The sequence below is a fragment of the Plectrocnemia conspersa genome, unplaced genomic scaffold (assembly GCF_051122295.1).
Source record: "Plectrocnemia conspersa isolate PC_06_02 unplaced genomic scaffold, ASM5112229v1 ptg000009l, whole genome shotgun sequence".
In the NCBI taxonomy this organism is placed as follows: Eukaryota; Metazoa; Arthropoda; class Insecta; order Trichoptera; family Polycentropodidae; genus Plectrocnemia; species Plectrocnemia conspersa.
In genome coordinates this window covers 23,184,283-23,210,000 of record NW_028277173.1, presented here as the reverse complement: position 1 = coordinate 23,210,000, position 25,718 = coordinate 23,184,283, and the positions used below count along the sequence as shown (strand labels likewise).

Sequence of the window (25,718 nt, the reverse complement as noted above, 5' to 3'; positions counted from 1 at the left end):
TACCAATAACTAGACAAATCGATTCGCACCCTATAGAGGCGTTTTGTGATTATTAGAGCTCGTAACGTATACAGTGTCGAATATACAGTTAATCGTAAGTCAACGGGTTCACCAATAATTAATTATGGTGATCGATGCGATATTATATATACAGTCTGGGTTAAAATTATAGGGCAGCATAATAAATAGAATTTATCTTAATAATTCATGTGAAGCACCTTCTTCATATTTAGTTAACCCTTGACTCTAATTACAGTCACGCAACCCATAAGACAATTTTTTTTTTTTTTTTTTTTAATTTTTAATTTTTATTTTTGTAGTTCTATTCCATTGCACATAAATATGATTATTCTCTTTTTATTTACATTTTTACAAATACGCGTTTTTAAATTTACGCGTTTATTCCAAATCAGAGATGAAATTTTAGTTCTGGATAGAGTTCGAGACTAAAATGTCTGAAGGAAATGAATTTTTGATTTAAAAGGCTGAAGAAAGTGATTCAGTTCGACAGTTTTCTGAATTATATACCCTTAATAACTTGAAGAAGCCCAACGATCCAGTTCTCCACCGTCTGACCAATCTCGATGATTCAGAGAGGAACCAGATTTATTGTTATTGTCTTATAAAGATTTTATTAGACTATCTGCGTAACAGGGATTCGAAAAATAGTAAAATTTGGTAACGTTGTCATTCTGTGGAATTTATAATTCGGGCTTCGGTACCTGTCTTAATGCATTTGTTCGCCGGAGATATTTATACTTCCTTAAATCTAACAAATTAATTAGTTTTGTGAGATCCTGTTAGCAAGTCTGAATTTTCATCGACAATGTTTCCAAATCTAATAAAATGTTGATCTCACTACAACTCAGAAGAGGATTACTCTTGATTGAAAATTTCAAATCAATCGTAAAAACATTGAATTTATCTTGGCATAGATTGACGACAGATTGGTGTGCAAAAATATTTGGTGCACTTTCATTTTTTCTCTTAATTGCTTCATCTAAAACAATAGTTAAAACGCGAAAATGTTACGTTATACGAATGCTTTCGTTTGATAACAATTAGCGGAGCCTGTGGCGAATTTTTTTAATTAAACAATATCAACGTCACTTTCCGCATTTCAGATCCGCCGATTAAGTAATAATTCGCAGCTCGCAAAACCGAAACCGCGATAACCATCGTATCGTGAATAACGATAAGATTTTGATCGGCGATTTGCTTCCATGTACATTGTTCATGATAATTAAAACTGTGTTCCGTTTCACTTAACGTGCGTTTTTTCTACTATAGAGCGCGGCCATTGGGGTCCATCGCCTCGCACCTGCTGCTTGATTCCTTTTCAGAAACTACTAATAAATAACATATGAATCTATAGGTATTTTAAAAAAATGCCTTCAAACTGCTAACGATGGATAACTATATGTTTTGTAAACATAGTTGTTATTGTCACCTCTTTATGAGCGAGTTGTATGAGATTATAAGCGCGTATGTGTCTCAAAGGACGAAATAGCGCAGTCCGTAACGTCCCAGACTAGTTACTCAGAGGTGGCGGGCCCGTGCACCGGCAGCGCCACTCGAATTTGTATTTATAAAAAATGTGCCTCAACTGCAGTGTCATATATTGCATATAAATTATATTACACACATTAATTTATAATTAATAATATAGATATCACTGATTTTTAGTCTGGTGGTTAATACTTACTTACTTGTAGGAATTCATTATGCATGATTGACTTATCCAGTTGGTACGGATTTACCCCGTTGTAACATATTGGGCTTACGTCTGTCAAGTTACAATGAAAGATTTTTTTTAAATGCGCATTTTGATACTCATATAATTTATTTCAACGAATATCATGAGCATAAATTTAGTCCGGGTGACAGGTATTCAAGATATAAATATAATATCCATGAGTTATGGATCGTAACGTAAAACATGTCATCTTCAATACAGAAGTGATCCCCATTAAAATATATTCAGATCCTTCATTGATGCTCATTCGTGTTAAAATCGGTTTGTTAATTTTTATTTATGTTTTATTTTATGATTATATATGGAATATTGTGTTATTTTAGTTAATTCATATATCGATATTAATTTGCGAGATTATGAAATTTTATTATATTCCAAAGCTTAAGTAATAAAAAATTCAGCATATAAAACACATGCAATAAAATCTATAGGATGTTAGGATTAGCTCGAAGACATTGTGTTATTTGTATAATCGGCAAGTGCCAGGGATATCATTTCAGCTTTATCCAGGGGGGCAAAAGTTGGCTAGTCAGTGGTCGTTTATTTAATATTTCCATTATATTGAGATTCAAAGTATTTCAATTAAATAGTGCCGTCATAGTCGCAGTAGAAACGCTCGATTATCTAACATTCATATTAAGCTTTTTAACAATATCGCGACTTACAATAAGTGAGAATTGAATACGGCATATCTAAACCGAATTTTGACCAATAGGAGAGCGCAAAAAACAATTATCCCTTCTCAGAAGCCAAAAATCCACGTCAAAAGCAATAAAATCGTGTCGGCACCGTCGCAGTGGGAACGCTCGTTACCGAGCGTTCCCACTGCAACGGCGCCGACACGATTTTATTGCTTTTGACGTGAATTTTTGCCTTCTGAGAAGTGATAATTGTTTTTGCGCTCTACTATTGACCAAAATTTGGTTTAAATATACTTCGATCAGTCCTAAGTCCATAATAATATCGGTAAGGATAGCTATCATATTTTTAAAACATAATGTAATATCAAAATGCAGACAAACTATTATATAAAGCAATATGTGAGATGCGACACTTTAACAGCTTAACCAATACTCTCATATCCGAAGTCTGTAGTATAATTGATAAGGATATCTATTCTATTTTTAAAACATAGTGTAATATTGAAGTGCAGTTAAACTATAGATTATAGAGCAATATGCGAAATACGTCATCTCTCTGTACTTTTTTTCCGCTTATTTTTCCCTGAGAGATGAGTTTGTTTAGTTTGTATTTTTAACTTGACCTAATAAAAGTTCTAAAACTATAATTAGCTTTAGAAATTTCATTCGGTCAAGTTCGATTTGGTTAATTCGTGTAGGTTATTAGAGTTTGAACAGCAAATGCACGTTTTGCAACTGTAAAATTGGCTCAGTTTGTATTTTGGATTTGACCTAATGAAAGTTTTAAAATTGTAATTAGTTTTAGAACTTTCGTGTAGATTTAAACAGCAAATGGACGTTTCGCTACTGTCAAATTGAATTTCATGGACATTTTGGCGCAGCATATAATTTCACTAGCGCCTATCAGTTAAATTATATAAAAATATATATATATATATATATACTGGTAAACATGTATTTGAACTTCACTAGCGAAAATATAAATTCGCTGACAAATAACATTTTTACATCGCATGTAAATAAATAATGATAAATATGTAAATCTATATATTACTACGAATTGAAAAGTTTAAATCATATAATTTTAATAGCACCTGCCAGATTAATTATATTTTCATTGGTAAAAATATATATCTACCGGTGAAAATGTATTCCGATATGATTTCACTGAAAATTCATATTTTAAATAATATTTTCTGAGACTGTTTTTTAGACTTTCTTTAAGGGATAATTAAATTTCATATTTTTTCTAGAAGGGGGGGGGACAAAAGTTCGCCACTCAGGGATATTTTTTTAATATTTTTTTTAAAGTTTCTGTAAATGACATGCATTTTTCTGGCCAAATGCAAGAGAGGGAGAATGCTCCTTTCTTTCCCCCAAATGACGTCTCTGGCTAGTGCGCTGTATTATTGAGTATGCTTCTCTGATTAAGCTGTCAAATAATTCAACTGACTCATTTTTAATAAAAAATGCTCAAAATAAGTTTCTCATTTCCATTATTATTTCACACAAAATTCATACAAGGTATGCTGGGATATGATTCTCTCGAGTCGCGTCGACGCGTGTGCTTTAAAAAGCACTTATTTAATCTGCTGCTAGGAACCTAATTACACCAATAAGTATATCTATCCGGATTTTTAACAATATAGTAATGATTTATTTTCATCCAAATACTCGCAGTTGACGGACGCATTGTAGTTTAATTATTTATGTATGTATCTTTAATCTGATTAGAGATAATGCCATTAGCTGGGTGGTTGAAATTATGGCGTGATGCAATTCGGACCATAACGGTCATAGACCAGGCCTTTCAGGATCCGCGCATCCTAATAACTTTGAGATGGCGACCTGCATTATACGGTCGTTTTTTTTAATTGAGTCTCATTTTGCGTCTGTATAAAAAAGTAAAAGTATAAAAATGATACCATGAGATAATGAAAATAAGAAAGTATCACAGAATTGACCTTGGCTATTACTTATTTTTCTCATCTCCGCAGCTCTATTTTATCTTCTAATGTAATTTACGCGGTGCGATCAAAGAACTCCGTTTCCTAAATCAATTTATACGTGACTGTCGAGCGATGGCGCGTCGAGATTTCGCTTTACTTTCGTCGTTGTTACATCACAGCATAATTTTCTATAAAAACTCGACATTAATTTGCAAGGTGGAGAAAAAGTTGCATTTTGAACGCATTGTTTATCGAGGTCGTGGTTTTACTTCGTTATCGCAGGATGTGGAACGCTTTGATAAAGGATTTTTTCAGTTCTTACACATTAAATATTTATTGATATAATAACTTTGACGCATTAAAATTTATCTGTCACATGAACAATTTTGACGAAAATCAACGTGTAATTGAGTGGAAAGCGATTAACGATTGTTTTCGAAGGTAACCGTGGGATTTGAGTCGTCCGTTACGTTTTTTTTTGTGTCTCGTTCACGGGTCGTTAATCACCTGATAAATCATTCCTTTTCTTCTCTTTCCACACTAATAATTTAAGAAGATCAAGAAACTATCGCGGTTCGCTGCTTCGACACTGACAAACAAGGACACGTTCGAAATCGATAGTAAACTTTAATAAATTTCTACTTCTCCGACCCAGTGTAGGTATTTATATTTATGTGCAGACGAAATTAAAGGGTTCAAGTCGCACACAATTCATTGATTTAGTGGTTGCGTCAAAGCTGCCGGAATAAATAACTGAAGTCTTAAATTAAGAACCGCTTTTATCGGCTGAGCGTTCCAAAATGGCTAACCTTTAACTAATTTAATTTTTGTGTCACGACTTGTCTTGTTACCAAAGTCTTTCTCTGCAAAAGTTTTGTGTTAATAAAACAATGGTTAAAATACTCATTTCCTCAATACTCGTATGTACGTTCGCTTTGTGAAAGAAATAATTTCCAGTTATTGTGGCGCGTGCCAAATGACTTCATAAAAGAAATTATTACTACTCGAACGTAACTCTCGCACGAGAAAAAAATTGTGTGTCGTAATAGATGGAGTAATATGCCATATAAAATTCATGAGAAACGTTAATGTTCAATATGGTATTAGATGAGTTTTCTGATGAATAACATATCGAGACGTAAAGTCAGTAGCTTACGAGGATATACATGTGTATATAATATTAACTATCACTTAAAAATATCATTTAAAGAAGAGTGTACTTTTTGAAAAGTGTATACAGTTGTAGAGTACGCTCGGGATAAGGATGCCGGTTTGTTATTGTGTGCGTGTACATGTATATGAGAAGGAGAAGCGATGTATCGTGTACTTCGTTGTCTCGCTTTCTCTTTTAAGGACAGTCGCTGATTCGTCAACGCTGGTATTCATCATTAAAGTGCAGTGTGGCACAGAAGTTCGATCTTCTCTAGTGATTTATTTTAAATAATTTTGTGTTGGTATTGGTTTAATTGATATCAAGGCTTCAAATATACACTGTAAGTTATTCGTTCTCTTACCCGTGGATTAAAATATTTTAATTATTTTTCCATTACTCCGTACGTTGTTGGTATTTTTACACTATTCTCTACAAGGCTTAAAAAAGTTATTATTCTTATCGTTGCGCCAATGATAATTTTTTAATTTATTCAATGGATTCTAATGATTTAATAGAGTCGTCGAACCATTAAACAATCTGCGAATAATTTCTTTCCCCATTTTATATCTTTTTGCTTTTGAAGAATAGCTAAAGACTTCGTTATTTTTTTGACTAGTGAAAGATTTTGAATTTTGCAAATATTTAATTAATGACATCAATGTCTGGTTTCTCCGATCATATAATATATTTTTAATTGTCCGTTGAAATTTCCAACTTAGCTCAGATTTATGTTGTTAAATAAACATATATTTTCTTTTAAAATAAAAAAAAACAAATATTCTGAGCGAAATTGTTTTGAGCCACACAGTTCACGCACACAATAACAAACCGGAATCCTTATCCCGAGCGTACTCTATACCTGCCAAAAAAATGCGTCTAAAACACATAAAATAGGCCAATAGATACAAAAGCTAAAATGTTTTGGACTGAGATCAGATGTCGTGCTTTAGGATCTTCATCAATAATACGAAAGATGCTTAAGGTTTTCTACTCCTAATGGGTGTTACTTCGCAGCCAGAAAGACTCCGTTTGAAACTGGTAATAATTTGTTAGTTTATATTACATATGGTAAGCGAGTATCTTTATTCTCCGAGCGATGGTGGAGAAGCTGGCGGTGGGATGATGTCCAGTGGATGGTCCTCAGATATCTTGTAGTTGTACCAGCGATAGTGTAATGGAGGTTGGTTCCTCTCTGCTGCAGTACTCATATGGTGGAATCCCTCTCTGGACTTGGGCCGTATCTGACCGTGTCTGACCTCTAAATGGAGCCCATAAGAAGCAGTATTGCCACTACGAATTAAACCATGAACTCGTTAAATCATTGATTAATTCCATGTTTTAGCAGTATTGAAGCAAGAAGGTTAAAAGACAAGGTTATCTTTGTTTAATAACGGTATAGATCAATGCGAACTCTTACCACCAAATTGTTGTTTGCATGAAGCAATCTGATTTTGCTTCACGATAATGCATTGGCTCATTCTGTAGCCACGTTATTGATATATGATTAATAAGCTCCCCGACGATTTTTTCCTGTTTCTGCAGATAAAGGCAAAATTTCTATACGACTATATCACAAATGTTTTGCGAATTGGAAGAAATATGACATACGTATTTGTTATATCTAACGTTCACTATAATATATGGTATTTGCAATCATACGTCACTTCTTCTACATTTTTTCAACTCTTTCAATTGCTGCAAAATGTAACTCTTCGGTAAATTTACACAAAGTAGACACGCGAATATATAAAGTCCCGGGCCATAGAAAAACAATGATTCCGGGCCTCATGACAAAAATGCAATTTTATACATTTTTTATCATCGTAATATAATTTATTAAACAAATAATAATAGGTACGAGTTAACCCTTTCTATGTTACAAAAAAAAATCAGCCATCGCAGCGATTTATTTTCCGCAAAATATTTTGGTTACGCATTAAATATTATTAAAAATATCTACTCGTAATAATTAGTAGTGATTTCTTTGCTGCTCAGTGTTGCCATATAGTCAAAAGCAATAAAATTGTATAATAGCGGTAAAAAGACTTTTTATATCAATATCACGAGTAAAAATCGAATAAAGTACATATAAACCGAATTTTGACTAATAAGAGAGCGCAAAAAACAATTATCCCTTCTCAGAAGGCAAAAATCCACGTCAAAAGCAATAAAATCGTGTCGGCACCGTCGCAGTGGGAACGCTCGTTACCGAGCGTTCCCACTGCAACGGCGCCGACACGATTTTATTGCTTTTGACGTGAATTTTTGCCTTCTGAGAAGTGATAATTGTTTTTGCGCTCTACTGTTGATCAAAATTTGGTTTAAATATACTTCGATCAGTCCTAAGTCCATAGTAATATCAGTAAAGATAGCTATCATATTTTTAAAACATAGTGTAATAAACAAAATACAGACAAAATATAAAGCAATATGTGAGATGCGATATCTGTTGGTACTTATTCTACCGCTTATTTTCTCGTTTGTATTTTGGATTTGACTTGAGTTCTAAAACTATAGCTAGTTTAGAACTTTCATTAGGTTAAGTTTGGGTTTGAACAACAAATGGACGTTTCGCAACCGTCAAATTGAGTTTCATAGACATTTTAGAGCATCTAGTTAAATTATAATTTCGCTAGTAAAAATATATATACTGGTGAAAATGTATTTGGAATTTACTAGTGAAAATATAACTTTACCAAAAATACACATGCACGAATTAAAAAGTTGAAATCATATAATTTTAGTGGCACCTGCCAGATAATTTATATTTTTACTGGTAAAAATATATATCTACTGGTGAAAAAATATTCCTATATGATTTTACTGAAATGACCTTTATATAATTTGTAGTAATAACTTCCAATATCTTGGAAGTAGATAAAAAATATTATTAGTATAAAAATACTTGAGTTTATAATACAATATCCATTTTTTTTAATTCTTATTAAACTTGAACTCGAGTTTATGATGTACAATAAAGTTGTCTTGCAAGTTTATTTTTCATAAAAATCGACGCAAATTTATTCTTCCATGTCAAAGTGGCGCTTGATGGTTGGTTAATGCAAAAGTCTTATGCGAGCGCACGAACCTTTTTTAATATGCGCAATAATTAATTCCATGCACATATTTATATTATTTTAAATTAACCTTATTCGGTCGGATGACGTAAGTATTCGATTTTTAATCGATCTTATCACTTTTGCGATGTGTATCTACTGCTCGCGTGTGTGAATTTGTACGTTTGTTTGGACTGCTGACAGGAAACAGTTTTGCAGGAAACTGCCGGCAATCTGCAAGGAATTGTCGGCCGTATCCTTGCAGATTTGTTGTGTGTTATGTGCCAAGAATACATGACACGAACTGAATATTAAGTTATGAATTTGAACAGAGATAAAGACATCACGAGCTCATCTGAGACATTATTATGTAAAGTTAAAATTATCGCTCGAATTATATTGTAGTGGTTTCACATCTTTATGTGGTAGTTTAACATTTACACAACCATTATTACATCGTCAGGAATAATATCATCATAATTTTTCTTTAAAGTAGTACATAATTATCACCGGCTGGTTTGAACAAGTGATCACTCAAATTATTGATGTGTAATTAAGATAAGTAGGGGAAACGAGTGACATATAAACAATAATGTCAACGAATCATTATCTCGAGTAGAAAGTTTTGAAAGGAAGTATTTTTTTTATAAATATATGGTCGTCAGTGGTGAAGCTGCAGATGTGTCAGGATGTGTAATTCTTGGAAACTGCCACTGACCCCGGATAAAGATAAAAGGCGTCGAGCATGTGCAAATATCTTGTGTAAACATTCATTCGTATATTGGCAATCCAATATAATACACATTTACTAAATTTATCTATACATTATACAACATGTAATACAAAAATCATATTTATTGTGTCTGGAATCGCATGCGATCTTTAGTCAAATTATTTTGAGATATCAACATATCTCAAAAGAATTTGACAAATTATTTATAGTCGCAATACAAAATTTTAGAAAACGCTAATCAAATTCATATAATATTTAACAAAAGCATTTCATTGGTTTTATATGAATTAACAATGAGACAATCGCCCTTCTAAATGTGCCTAAATGTGTGGTCGCCACACTTTTTTTAATACTTATTTTTAAAATAAAATCAAAACTGCTCACAGTTATTCGAATACCCACATTTTTCTCCCCAATTTCGTTATGTATATTGTTACATTCCTAATTGCCTCTCGGTTTATTGATTCGTTTACAGTTCACTCATTTTTATCATCACAGACGGCCAACGCCCATTTAACCCTCGCCCTTCATCCCCAATATATTTATTATATTTTAGCGAATATATTTGTACAATTATACATCCTAGTAAACGTGCACATACACGTTTCTGCGACCTACTTTTTCTTGTACAATTCGCCATAAAGGATTCTACAAACCGGCGTGTAATTGTCTCGTCCTTTATACACCTTTATCAAAGAGAAGTCTAAATTGCTAGCATCTCTGAGTAGGCGTTTTATAATTCTTTGAATAAGTAATCTATATGAGAATTAGATATTTTTTTCTATTATATTCAAAGCTTCTTCGTATCATTATCTAAATGTTCAAGCACCCACTCTCTTGTATGCTCTTATCAAAACATTCCTCGCATTTGGTTGCGCTCACCGTTTTTTGGGTATATTCCTTTCACACTTTCCACCATAATGTGACCTAAGGGGGCGTTTATACAAAAACACCTCACCTAAATCGATTCTAGTATTTAAATAATGTTATGTGAGAATTTTATCACATAACATTGTCTAAAGTAGTCGATCGACCATGAATAATTATAATACATATAATGTGGCACTGATTGATATAAATCAGAAGTATGCGTTAATTATTTTTAATTAGTAAATGAATGCGTAACAATTTTTAATATAAACAATCAATGTCTGGAAATTAGACATTTGTTTTATTTATTTAAAAAAAATAATATATAAATATAATACATTTTAATCCTGGCACCCTACCGATACGCGTTGAACGTTGTGTATTTTTATATATATACACAGCACAGCGAATAATTTAAAAACATGCTGTGTTAAATCGTTTATAAGAAATATTATTTTTAAGATGAGAAAATTCAGTTAAAATTAAATAAAATCGGCAGTAGTAATCATGCCATTTTTTTCATACCCATAAACCACATTTTAACCTTGACATTTTAAAATGTTATTGATTGACATTTTATTATATACTATAACTATGGTGCCTTGTCGTCACGTTTTATTATTTTGATTACAGGAATTTCAAATTAAGAATCCTTTAACCTTTGTACCTAATATATTTAAAAATGTTAAATATTTTCTATAAATTAAAAAAAATCTTCAGATCGTTAAAACATGTTTAGTGCCAAGCGGATTAGGCGGTGTATGCTAAGAAAAAATATTTCAAAAAAAAATTTTTATGCACCACTATCTATTATAGGAACAAAATTAAATCCAATTTTTACGAGTAAATACACAAAACGTATAGAAAAAATGTATTTTATAATTTTACAAAAAAAAAGTATAAAACTAAAAACGGATACCCGCGTCCTAGCGGCATTCATGTCGTCGTTCGTAAGCGGACACCATCGTCCTTACGGCATTCAAACGGTTATAAATTAAATTATATTCTACTTTAGTTTTAAGTAGAAAATTAAATTAAAAGCAAAGTTAGTGTGTCATATCAATGTAAATTACTAATATTATTGTAAAATGATTTTAAAACGTGATATTTTTAAATTAAAATCATATCAACATCAGTGATATAAACAGACAATATTTTTTATACATATTTGTTTATGTTGCTCATCTATGAACGGAAATTTCGCTTTTTAATTTTTTTGCTGTGCGTGCGCAAGTTGCGCTATAATCACCGAACCAATCAAATGACATTTGGTCTAGTTTAAAAATACAACCACCAGAGCGCTACTATATATTATCAATGCACGAAATAAGCAACACAATTCCTGCCCAATTCACGTATTCTGCAGATATTTTGCCTAATTCGTGAATGAAGCAACAGGCTTGCACTTTTCATGAATTAGGCAATTTTTTTGCCCATTTCACGTAATAAGTGATTTCATGTAACATACATATACATATGTACATTTGGTGTAACATACATATACATATGTACATACATACATAAAGTATTTTCTGTTTTTATAAAATACAACAATTATTATTTTATGCGATTATTATTTTTTAAATGTAATTATTTTATAAATCTTCCGCTGTAACCTGACAGGCGTAAGCCCAATACGTTACAATGGGATAAATCTGTACCAACTGATTAAGTCACTCAGATATAATGAATACCTACAATACCTTTCGCTCCCTCGCGTGTTAAGTGACTTGCTACAGATCATACAACGTTAATGCTCATTTAGATTCTCCTCCTTCTTTATCCCAACCAACCATAAAATAATCATTCAATATAGTAAATGCTATTGTATTTAATGTATGTACATGTATATTAAAAATTAAATAATAAGCAGCGAATAACCATAATAATAATATTGTATTATATATTTTATTTCAATTGAAAGTTCAATCATTAGTTCTCTTTTGAACAATTTTTTATATTTAACAACAACAATGAGTCTTATTCTGCCCCGAACCTTTGGCATTAGGCAAATAGTCGAGAACCGGAGAAATAATTATTTCCATTAGGGTCTTCCGTCAGAATTTGACAAGACTACAATTTCGCATCAAACTTTAAATGAAAGTTGAGCCTTGATTGTACCCAGCCGAGCTAATCTTTATAAGTCAAAAAAAAAACTGACTGCTGAGATACTTCCCCTTTCGCTCTCTCGCGTGTTAAGGGACGAGAGTGAGAGAGATAATGATATGGTTTTCACAAACTGAGATAGAACGAGTAACTCGGTTCAATTTCAGTATGCGCGTAGGCGTCCTATGGTTAACACGCATGTCGAGCGCTGCATCGTGGTCACGTGGTCAAGTTATAATACCACATGCTTATCGGGGACTTCAACAGACTTTTACTGACATCTTTGAATATTTTAGGGCACCAAAAGGAATTAATTATTTTTTGATAGTATATTCTTCCAACAGATATCGTTATTATATATTTTTTCATATAAAATTAAATAATTAAAAAAGAATTAGTGGTACTTGATTTTGTTAAAAAAATCGATTTGAATATCCTTATGTATTTTCCTAGGTCGGTTTATATAAATGTCACACCATAACGAATTCTTATTTAGAATCGATGGCGACAAATTCTAGGATAGTCACAGATGTGGTGTTCGTATTCTGAAGTATAATTTTTATGCCTTATGGCATTTTGCAAAAGTCGACAAATTGAATATTTACAACCGAAAAGTTTTCACTGATATTGTATTGGCGAGTGCCCACACAAACTTTTATAATTATCAGTAGCGTAATTTTAATAAAATGACAATTTAAAAATTGCAATTATTTGGCACATTTTTCGATCTCGCGCAAATAAGCCAGCTGTACGTGACAGAAGCCGCCGTCCGGACGACATATGAAATTTGCGGCATTGTGGTCACTTATTCGAAGTCGTAGGTCTCGGCCGACTTCAGTTATAACTTCGGTTCCGACAACTTTCAGAGTGTAGTGCAGGCATAATAATAAAATTGACGAAGTGGGATTTAGCATTTTATGTTTTGCATTTCACACTGCATGCACGCGATATGATAGGAAATAATGGAAACTTTGCCTCTGATACAATATGGCTTATCATGCTATTATTGAAAATCCTTTTTGACTATAGCATATATTATATTTGTTTTCAGTGGAACTTTGTCCTAAGAATTCATTTACATATCGTTCCTCTTTAAAAGACCGAGCATCTTTATCTGGCACAACATTTCAAATGTTATTTTTCTAGTCATTATAATCCATGAGTATATATAGGATATCAAGGATGTAATCTAAACCTCCGCCTAATTTAACGATATTTACTCTTTCCATGATTTTTTTAATACGCCTATTATTAAATTATCGAAGCATAATCATCGACATTAGCGTCAGACGTTGACACGTTACAAGCATGACTAAACCATAAAATCTTCCTTACCTGTTCGTTACTCACGAAAATTGTGTCTCAAAGCGTGATGCATAACCGAAGTAGGCTGTCATTGACATCACGCATATTCTCAAAAAACGTCATCATGAACCACTCACCGTCTAGGTTTATTTTGGTTGCAATTACTTTCCTTGAATACACCAGGACATACACAGTACTTTCTAAAATTAGGATTGCAAACGTTCACCCTTGTCCCCTGGGAGTCGGTGACATTCTGCGACATTTCAAAAGGATCGCTTTTGGCAATGAACATTCACCAACAAAATGTTGACTCGATCCAAATGATAAATACCACGAAAATTATCCGTCAACCACCTGTCTCAGTCAGCTGATGATGTTGTGACGCAAGAACCTTGTTGCGTATAACTACATTGGTTACTAATACATTTCCACGAAACGTAATAGTTTTAACGTTAAACAATCTTGTAACGACTTCCCAAAGATGAGTCAGCGTTGAAGCTGAGGTATCTCCGAGAAGGACGTGTTCCATTTGAGTCATTACGCTCTTATTTAATCAAATGGTATGTCTATCAAAAAAATTCTCTAAAACCGATTTGTGTTTTTTTTTGCTCTCTACTAAATTGTTGTACTTTCTCATACGTATATAATTAAAAACTCATCCGTTATATCTTACGTGTTATTAAAACGCCGTAGCAAAAAATCGATCGGTATAAAAAAATCTCTCGATCTGTATGTTTACACGTAATAGCAATTTGAGAACCACTCCCCTAAAACACCAATCACTCTTTCCATTGACAGGCAGAAAGCATTAAGTATTAATAAAACACGTCTTGTGTGTAAAATATTAAGATTAACATCTCTTACGTGCTTTTCTCTCCCCCATTTACTTAAGTTGCTCAATCTGGAGATGTTATTATCAAATTAAAAAAAAGAATAAGTATAAATTTTATCAATGTTGTAATGACCGTTTAAGTCATTACAAATATTTTTTTTATGATTTAGTTAATATGCATTTAATTTTTACTTGTATTTACTTTTTATATTTTTCTTATATTGCTGTTTAAATTACCTCTTAGTAATATTTTCTTTATAAAAGAACTGAGATTTAATTGAACTTATGTTGCAAAGATTTGGTCATTTTTATTTCAATATTTCACTCATGAGTTTACCTTTTACTTAAAGAAGTTCCGCAGCACTTTTTTTATGGCGACTCTATATGTAAAATAAACAGCTTACTAAGAATAAAGTACAGTGTAGTGGTTTTCATTTGCCTTGTACAAATTTTACTTATAAATGGATATTTTAATTATAGAAGTTATTGATCTGGCTGCGTAGTAAAAATATCTCTAAAAGGACCGCAATCATACAATATATAATTGATTTTCATTGAATTATCCCCTAGCAAAAATGCATTAGAATATAAATACGGATACGACCCATATAGGGATTGCAATAATACCGGAATTTTCAATATCGGTATTGACATTAGTATTGTTATTTTATTTAATTGAATAAAATATAAGTACCGCTCGCAATATTCACCGTTTTTTATCGATTAGCAAAACCAAAGCATTCGAATACACCGACAACTATTGTTTCAATGTAATAAATATTTACATTAAAACACTTTCATTAATTATATAAAAATATACTCGAAAATAAGGGCACCAAATTTTTCTTCTTTTGGAACAATAAATCTAGGACAACGTCGTCTTTGATCGACCGCTTCTGGATGCCTCCTAAATTTTTATACCACTCGCCAATTTATTCCAATAATATATAATAATCATTATTTTTTGTCAGTTACGATTATCTTAAGATGCTTGTAAGAAAAGAGTGCGTAGAAAGTTTTAAAAATGTTTGTTCATCTCGACATATTTATATGATTGATGATTGTAATATTTATATTATTTTATTTAGACGTCGTGTATACAGATTTTGAGAAAGCCTTTGACAAAGTTTGTCATAGGTTATTATTAAAAAAATTGTCGAACCTCGGTTACTCAGATAATTTAACTCGGTTATTCTCGAGTTATTTAAGCAATCGTAGACAGTTTGTAACCTATGGTGGACGATTGTTAAAAGAATATTTTACCCCCTTCGGGGGTTCCTCAAGGATCCAATCTGGGACCTCTGCTTTTTGTGTTATTTATTAATGACATAAATACAGCAATTAAAAATTCAAGTTTTCTTCTGTACGCAGATGATTTAAAATTATATAAATGCATTCGATCTGTTGTGGACTCCTTCTCTCTACAAAGTGATTTAGACTCTCTGTGGCGATGGGCTTCCATTAACCGTCTGCCCTTTAGTGTCGGAAAGTGCCATACTGTGTCATTTTCTCGATCCCGTTCGCCATCAGCTTATTTCTACCGGTGGTTATCTCGGTGGTAACATTTTGACTAGAGAAACTTCCACTAAAGATCTCGGAATCACTTTCGAGAGCAAATGGAGGTTCTCTCTACACATACACGACGTCTGTGATAAATCTTCCAAGATGCTCGGCTTTGTTATGAGGAATGACTTGTACTTTGACGATCCGTCTGTTATTCGCATCCTCTATGACACCTTAGTTTGTACCATTCTTGAATCGGGATCTATAATTTGGAATCCCCGAATAGCCAAATATTCCCTTTTAGTGGAAAAAATTAAAAAAAAAGGTATTTAAGATACCTTTACAAAAGGACATTTGGTTATTATCCGTACTTATATCCCAGCGCCTTTCTTTTAGGAGCGTTGGGATATGATTCGCTGAGTTCTCGCAGAAAGCTGTATGTCGCTAAGCATTTTTTCTAATTACTAAAAGGTGCTGTCGACAATCCAGCTATTCTCGAGGAATTCCAGTTTTGGGTTCCGGAACATTTTCGAGAATCACGATCGAGACCTCTTTTGATGGCCGTTAGGGCTAGGACATCCGCACTTGCCGACTCGCCTATAGCTGTGGCCATCCGGCTTCTTAATACGCTGGCATTACATATTGACTTATTTAATGTTAGCTACGAGGATCTGATCCAGTTTGTATCATTTAATTTTGATATTTTATAATTTTTTGTTATGTTTAAGTATTGTTATATTTATGTATATATACGTTTTTTATGTTTTATAAATTTAAAATTTATTTTCGACCATCGTGGCGCATTGGGGTAACCTGTTAGGCCACGATGGTCTTAATTTAATTTAAAAAAACAAAATAAAATTTTAATTATTGCACATTTATTGCTTATTTTAAAATACCTCAATTTTTTTATTACTAACTAAAAACAGGTCGTACTAGACTATATAATTAAAATGTGTTGATGGGTGTTTTTTTAAATCTAAATATTTTTTTAAGTAAATAAATATGAAAAATATACATTTTTTTATTGTTGTAACAACTAAATATTTTCCAATGGAAAAAGTTATTTTTAAAAAAAAAACAATTTCCCGTAATTAAAATATTCAAATAGAAAGAATTTCGTGTATGCAATACCTGATTTTTGTTTTTGCTTCGCCAGCCATCCCTATCATAAAAAAGGGGCCGGCAGGCCGCTGCGGCGTGGTCATTTCTCTGTTACATAGCATAAATATTGGGAACTTTCAGGTACCGTTAGACTTGCCTAAATAAAGCAAATGTATTCCTTTTATGCTGACACGTCGCGCATATCGTACAAAAATATCAAACATGTTGAATTATTTTTTTTTAATTTACGCTAAAATATCGGTCGGTGGGATTTTTTTGCATAGTGGGCCAATATTTTGTTTCTCTACGAGTTTAAGGGATAATATTATTTTACTTTGATATTCTACACCGATGTAATTACAATGAGCATAATTTTATTCTCCACTTCTGTTTTCAAGCAATATGGGCATAGTCGTTTTCGTAGTTCAATGCCATGAAGATATCGTTTTCAACAAATAAGATGTACGGATTTAAAAGATTTTTTTGTAATAACGGTATCAATTTTTGTCTCAATACCGGTATCGGTTCTACCGCAGGGATGTCATTTCAGCTTTTTACAAGGGGAGGGGGTGAAAGTTGGCCAGCCAGTGATAGTTTTTCTTAATATTTCAATTTCATTAAATGACATGCATATTTTTGTGGCAAATTTAAGTGACGTTCCTGTTTAGAATCCGCGTAAAAAGAAATAAAATCGTGCCGTCGCAGTGGAAACGCTCGGTTATCTAACGTTCATATTAAGACTTTACTCTGGACTCGATATTGTAATTATGATTTTTTAAACAAAGCCAAATAGTATTTTTTATTATTTTTAGTCACAAAAAATTAATTTCATCCACAATTTTACATGGAATTTTATCTTGATGATATAAAATTCAAAATTGTTAAAATGCTATTCAATTGCTTTTATTTGATGATCCATTGTCTGGTCTACTATTCCATTTCATTGTTGTGTTTCCATAACTGCACGGACTCCAATTTTACGTCACAAGTATTGTTGAAGAATTTGAAGTAAGAAGTAAGGAGCGGTCGAATCATTGAATGAACTTGTATCGATTGCACACAAAACGAGGGAACCTGCCATGTCGAATTTGGGTCGATAACCTCCCTTGAAACATGGTACCGACCGTTCGTTTCGGGGCACAGGCACTTTGGCATCTGAGCTCCATGCTTGTGTATAATACATCATCACCATTACTTCGATGCGTTTTTGTCGAGGGGAAAACCACCCCTTCGTTATGGCCATTCTGGGCACGTGTTCCTATGTATGTCGGTGCATAATGCGCGTTTATCTCCCGTGTTTTAAATACTCGGACTTTTTGGGTCACAAAGCCGGTCTAGCTTTGGAAATTTGATCGCCGAGTGTAGGCGCATAGGGGTTTTGGGTGCAGAGTCGGGTTGATTACGTGCACTGGCGCGAGACGGGCACAAAATTGAATATGCAGTTGCTTCCGAGTCGCGGAATAAAAGCCCGGGCGCCAAATTGAGGGGTGGATGAGTTCGATGGAACAATGAACTTATATTCTTTTCAATCGTTACATACGATTTTAAGTGGTAAATCTATGGTTCGTATGCAGTATAAAAGCCAAAACAAAAGCTTTCTAATGTAAATGGAATCAAGATAATAAGTTTCATGTTTTAAATTTTGACAAAACTCGTTAACCCTTTTCTTATCCACGCAACTTTCTTTCCACAAATATATTAGAAAGCTAATATACATAAAAGTTCATAAACAAATTGCTTTTTTCAAAGAAAATTCTAAAATTAACATTTGTTTAATGGATGGTTTTCTAGTAACGTAAGAGTAGGTATGCGGTTATTTTATTTTTTATATGTAGAAATTATTTTTTAATAACAACAGTTTTAATGTACAATTTAGGCTATAATAAATATATGCGCCTTTGTTCTTACTTAGTACTACGTCACATAGTTTCTAAGTCGTCTTGAAGACCGAGTTGTGATTCATGTGACTGCTATTTGGAAAGTGTCTGCTTTTTTCAGTCTTCAATTAGTCGTTTCAGCGTATCTCCGCTTGATGCGAGTCTTGCCGAAGTCTCGTTTATTCCAAGTTGAAAGCGAAGTGGTGGTTCTAGATAACATTCACGAAGAAAATCCTTTGCTCAGATAGACCTGGTCCTTTTTGTAAGTGTTTTTATTGTTGATGGATACAGTATAACGCTGACGATAAAAAACTTTGTTCTTAAAAAGTCCATAGGACACAAATAAAGATTAGTTCATAAGCTTTTAGCGAGTATTTTCTACTAATTTCGTCGCAACAGTCACGGGTGATCCCGACACAGATATTTCTGTAATTTTTATTGTCAGCCAAAATAAAAAAATATAGTTCGTTGTATGTTTGTTAGGTTAGGTTAGGCAAAATAAGTCCATCTTTTCTGTGCACACAGTGGCCGAGTTTTATTTTTTAGCTAACGATACACCGAAACCGTGAGTAACTTATGAAGTTAGTCGCAAATGATATGTTGAATATTTTATTGAGGAAAAAAAGTTAAATTTACTTTAAAATATATTATAATAAATTGTATATATGACAATAGAGTATTATATCTAGTAATTTAAATTAGATTTTTAATTTATAGCAGGCCTCGCAAACTTGCGATCTATTTTATTTATTTTTTTTTCATACTCTGAGATTGACTTATTTTTTTGTGGAATAGACAAATAATTAATTATTTTAATATTTTTAGTATAACATTTATTACGTTTAATGGGAAGATTTTACTTTCATTTATTCCGCCAAATAATTAAACATAATTAGTTAACGCTAACCTCAAAGAATATTCCGTGTGACTATTCGTCAAACTCACCCGTTGTATTATGTTTTATCATTTTAAGATACGAAAATGCTAATTCACATAAATATGTAGATCCAAAACACGAATTCAAATATTCACAGCATCCCCTTAAATTTATGTATTTTTCGTTACAAAAATATTTATCCAATGACCTAGCCTTCAAAGAAATATCACATTACAAAGTAATGATTTCATATTCAAGAGCTATATTATCGAAATTAAATACTTCTGCAAATTTATTTGCAACTAATTGAATGTCCATGCCATCCTTAAATGGATTGAAAATAAATTGAAACATACTTTCAATTTTTTTAAATCATTAATTTCAAAATCTTGTAGGACGTTCCGTATATCGGACATGTATTTTTCTGCGTTGAAAGGACTGCACGTTTTTCTTTGTAAATAGTCCATAATATTTGGAAATCTGTCAAAACGTTTATCTCTGAGATCTTTGATCATAACTAAAGCTTGTCTTTTGAAGCAGAAATTCTAATAATCAAATCACAGATGGTGTTGTTTTTACCTTGTAAATCTAAATTCAACAAACTTAGTTTTACTGTGAAATCAGTCAAGAATGCTATGCCACACCTCCAATTTTGATCAAGCAGATGTTAATGATCATATACTCTTTCTTAAATATAATGAATGATTTCATCCAACAAATTTCGAAATATTTTTAAAAACTCAGTTTGACCTAACCACCTCACATCTGTGTGTAAGATCAGGTCCGCTTGTTTTTCGTCTAACTGCATTTGGAAAAGTCGCCTTTGAAGAGATTCTTTGATAATCTTAAAAGCAATATTTATTACACATTTCGTATTAGATCTCTTGCTAGATAAAACTACCTGATGAAAATTTTTGTCTCTAACATAATGCAATAAATCTATTATCAGCGCCCTTCATTGTGATTAAGACGAGCTTCGAATTATGGCAACTGTATATTGGCTATGTACTCCTTGAACCCGTTAAAGATATCGATATAATAAAAAATAATCTCCAACACTTCTTCCTTAGTAAAATAATCTGAAAAAATCCTAATAAAAATTAGCAGTTGAGCAATTTCACCGACATCCGTCAATTCATTCAATTGCAAAGAAAATGAAACACATTCATTTGGCACCCCGACAAAGCCGCGCAGCACAATCCCTCGCCGACTAAGCCGCGCCGTCATAGCCGCGCAAAGTCAAAACAAAATTCATTTTATAACATGGTTTTTATTTATTAATAATTACAAATATATATAGGAAAAGGGAGACGTCTCGCTACCGCTCGCGCCGACTTTCACTGTAGAACCAAACAACCTAACCTTTTTTTAATGATATTGTATTGATTTATCTTCACATCAGTATATTTTGTAACTGTCCAGCATCATCCAATCTATGACTAACTGTTCAAAAAGCGAATCACTAGTGATAGAGCTGTCCACAAAACAAAATAATTAGAATTAAAAAAAACATTTTCTTTCATTTTATTTAATTTTATAATTTTGATTTGCGCGGTAATGTCGGGGTGTATTGCGCGGCTATGTCGGCGCGGCTTTGTCGGGTCCCCGTTCATTTACATTTTGGCTTATTTTTTTATTTCGAGACAGTTGTAGATCTTGAATAGCCCTTTTTATTTCGTTTTTGTTCTTAAAGATTTTAAATCATTGAATCTGCGATTTAACAAAAGATTCTTCAAGAAATTCACCATCAGATTTTTTTTTGTTATTTGCAGACTCGCTCTAAAAGAAGCAATCGTTGCAACCGTAGATTGCTCAAATTGTCTTGAAAAGATTTTTTTGTTGCGTTTTTAAAGCAAATTTTAGTTCCTGCAGCATTTTCTTCCTTTTAAGTAGAAAATCAGATTGATATTTAGAATGCAACAGTTGAAATGCCGCTTCGAATTTCTCTTCTTCGGTATTGCGACGGAAAAATTACAAAATCCAGTAGCAGCAATTCTTTTTAAACATGACGAAAAAATATGTCAATTCCCATTTTTCACTTTTTTTGCTTACTCGTGTTGACACACTAAGAAAAATATTAGAATAAATATATACAGGCGGCCCTTGACTTTCGCACATAATTGGTTCCTGAAAATGTGTGCGAATGTTGAATATACGAAAGTCGAGGGAAGTAAAAAAAATTGAAATTGTGTGTATTTTAAAATATTTATTTATCAAGTAAATATAAGATGTTTAAGAGGCGTTTAAGAGACAAGTTTAATTGGGGTTTTCGGGTGTTTTCTTTGAAAAGTTATCAAGAGCTAACTGTTTTCCACTATTCTTTTTCTTTTCTTCATATAGTATTTTATAACATGCTATGTTTTAATTGATCGCCCCGCGCACTTGAGATATGCGTTCTCCATTGGGATCACAATCTTCCATAATATTTAAAAATTTGTCAAGGTGCGTGAAGGCTTCATTCATATTTTTCATTGTTAAAGAGTTTTCCAAAATAAACCTGTCTCATCTACATTAAATATTTGGCTAGAGGAATATTCTACATCTTCAATAATTTTGGATAATTAGGAAATAAATTATTTTGCAGCATCTCGACTTGTTAGCTAACCCTGCTACACAGGATATATATTTTTTATGTATATGAATATGAAAAATAATATATCGCATATAAATTATATAACTCTTTTTGCATGCAAAATACCTATTGTAGTAGCTCTATCGCTCTGATTTTTCCATGAGTATTGATCCACGGCTCAAGAAGAGATCAGGGCTTATTATACAAATACTCAGTATGATCGAAGTGGGGTATTTACGTACCCCAATTTATATTTTCCCATATATTTTTATTACTAATTCTTTTTAAATAAATTTAACACTAGGCTTACGGGTATAAATCTGTCAATTTGACGGGTAACATTAAAAATTGGTATATAATGACCGGATTTTCAAAAAAAGAAGTTTCTGAAAATAAAAATAATGATATATTTGCACTGTTCGAATAAAAAAGTCGTAAAAAAACCCAAAAAAATACTGTCTGATACAAATAAAATCAGAAACTCGTTAATTTAACTATTTAATATATGTACATATCAGGCGCGTGCGATGAGATACTTTCCCTTTCGCTCGCTCGCGTGTTAAGTGACGAGAGTGAGTGAGAGATAAGAGCAAGTATCTCATCGAACGCGCCTGGTACATAGTATGTAAACAGGGAAGGATAATTTATATATGTTATATTCAAATATTATAGTATGGTAAATTATTAATTAATCTTACTACACACTTATTGTCCTACAAAATAATATAATTTTTAATGATCAATAAATGCTTATTTATTATTGACAAATATATAAAATTAGCAACATTATGCGCCTTGAATAATATAATAATATGAGCATCTCTAAACGTTATTACAAGCTGCTTACGAGATAATACAAGCTTACTATAATTTACTACAAAAAAAAAATATTTACATCCCATCGCGTGTCTAGAATCGTAAACTACTTTTTAAAACATATGTGTTTTTACCACACCTTAATTTTGCACCTGGCACCTATTCAGCTTTATATAAACAACACCATTCCCCATCCTTCATACCTCCACGTTTCCAAACAAAACTTATCAGAAACCATCAGCTTGCCGTCAAATACTAATTTAACTTTTTTTATTTTTTCAGGGGCCATGATGGACCTCGGGCCGATATCTGACGTCCCCGGGGTGCCGGACATGACCCTCATGTCCGACATCACCGAGCACTCCATCAACGAAAATCTGAAACGTCGCTACGACAACGATCGAATATACGTATCCTTTTACATGCAGATAAAATTTGGTGATTTACATTTTCTCATTATCGCGAAAGGATTAAATGTATGCATGTATTTGTATGTTATCCATAGCCAAAACGCTAGCGGCGGTTTCAATCCGAGTACATCCACCGGAATACAAAGCAGACTTTGGGATACACACCTAAAGCTAATAAATATGATTTGTGCGTAATATATGCGGCGAACCCCAGTTAGGAACGAAGGGTCCCTACTGTCTATGAAACCGCAGTTGGTGATAATGTTTTTGATTGAAATTCTGGTAAAATAGCTCAAGAATTATTGTGATTTTTATATTATTTCATAAGGTTTAATTAAATATTTGCCTAAAACCGGTTAAAATCACAAATTTATATTATTTACTCGTTAACTATTCGTTAGGCGAACGACCCAAAATTAAATCGACCAAAGCTTTTGTAAATTGTCAATTAGACTCTCTTGACACAGAGCATAGTTTATGACAAAACAAACTATTATTTTTACGGTGCGAAACGAGCAAAGTCAGCGAAGGAAGTGCATTTAACGAAGCCGAATTGGGTCATGAGTCGTCCCCAATTTGCTGCCCCGGAACACACCCCAAGGGCCAACAACCCTTCTAGAAAAAATAATAGAATGTGCATTTAATGATTTTTCACCCTCGCAATTTTAATTGGTGTTGAGAGGAGATTGAATTAACTGGAAAAGGCCATCTTTGCGGTTATGGATTTAATATATTGAATTTATTATATTACTTGTAAAAAAGTAGGAATCTATATTAGTGGAACGAAGCAGGAAGTTATAAAAAGCTAATTGATGAAGTAGCCATTGAAGCGGAACGCTTGCTTGAGACTAATTTTAAAACAATCGATGAGTGACTTGTAAATTATACACTGGAAAATGAAAGTCATCAATGTCGAGGCATTGAACTTACTACTATACTATCTCATTACTTTTTTATGTATAGTATTTTAAAAAATCTACACTCATACGCAAGCGCACTGAAAACATCCTTGATGGATGGCTCTTGTTAGGAGGGCGTTCTCGAGTGCGGACGTCCTTTCCGCATCGGCAGAATAAGGGACGCAATCGACAGAGTCGACTCAGCTATGTTGAGAATGTAATTAATTGTATTCCAACGTTCCTAGCAAAATACACTTCGTACGCCTTCTCATAAAGATTTGAGATTTCCTCTAATTCCTCTCCAATAACAATAGTTTTTCGCTTTGCTGGTATTCGAAATTGTCTCAAACAATTGAGATAATTCGGGGACACTATGAACTAATGTATTATACAGGAAGCGAATTGCTAATAAATTGTTAAAGTGACACGCGCACAGCATAACAAAGCCAAATTTATTTATAGAAGTGTATTTTCTATATATGTATGTGCTTAAATACATATGTATGTACATATATAGCTTTCAAATTCCAATTAATTAGAAGCTGTAATCACGTTTGTAAAACGGTATCTCAATTTGCCTACCTTCCGCAATATTCTGGACTACATTAATTACAAAATCTTACGATACATATGTGTATATCAGTAAATACGTTTCAATTTATATCTCGACTTTAAAAACTAAAATTTCTTTTCTTAAAGTTATTTATAACAGAAAAATAGCAGTCATTACTATGTTTAAGCTTACCAGGTTGTATTATATTTTTTTTTATCGTTTATTATCCGAAATTATACTAGTTTAACGTAGCGAATATTTAAGAAACTCCAGTCATACAAAACAAACTATGATTTTACACTCCTAATTAAAAGATTGAGAATTTTTCTCGTTGCATGGCAAATTTAATTTCGATATGTCAGTTATCTAGAAAATATCAAAAAAATTGTAAATACTTTTTACGTATTAATTTAATCAAATAGAGTGTATTTAGAAGTCCAAAACATTTCCAAACACTACTATTGCATTGTATACGCGTATAACGCATTAATCAGATCATACAGTCGTATTATTCGCGGAGCATCCTTGCTCTCCTCGCTGTTCCATAACATGGCGAGACACTGAGCAACAGCATAAATAAAGAAATTAGCTCTACTAATTTCGTCGCACCGATCATGGGTGGTCCCTTATGAACAGAAGAAATTGCATCATGTGTACATAATATATTATTTATGTTATATTATAACTATATCGTAAGATTTGGTTA

At 32.6% G+C, this 25,718-nt stretch overlaps 1 protein-coding gene across 3 annotated transcripts in view; it reads left to right on the top strand.

Moving 5' to 3' along the window:
- Positions 1-25,718, top strand: part of Myo81F (unconventional myosin 81F) — a 58,239-nt gene that overhangs the window by 5,478 nt on the left and 27,043 nt on the right. For all 3 annotated transcript variants that reach the window (XM_088192474.1, XM_088192475.1, XM_088192473.1), the window contains exon 2: positions 23,433-23,560. In XM_088192474.1, the coding sequence (XP_088048600.1) occupies positions 23,433-23,560 (128 nt within the window). The remainder of the gene's footprint in view (positions 1-23,432; positions 23,561-25,718) is intronic.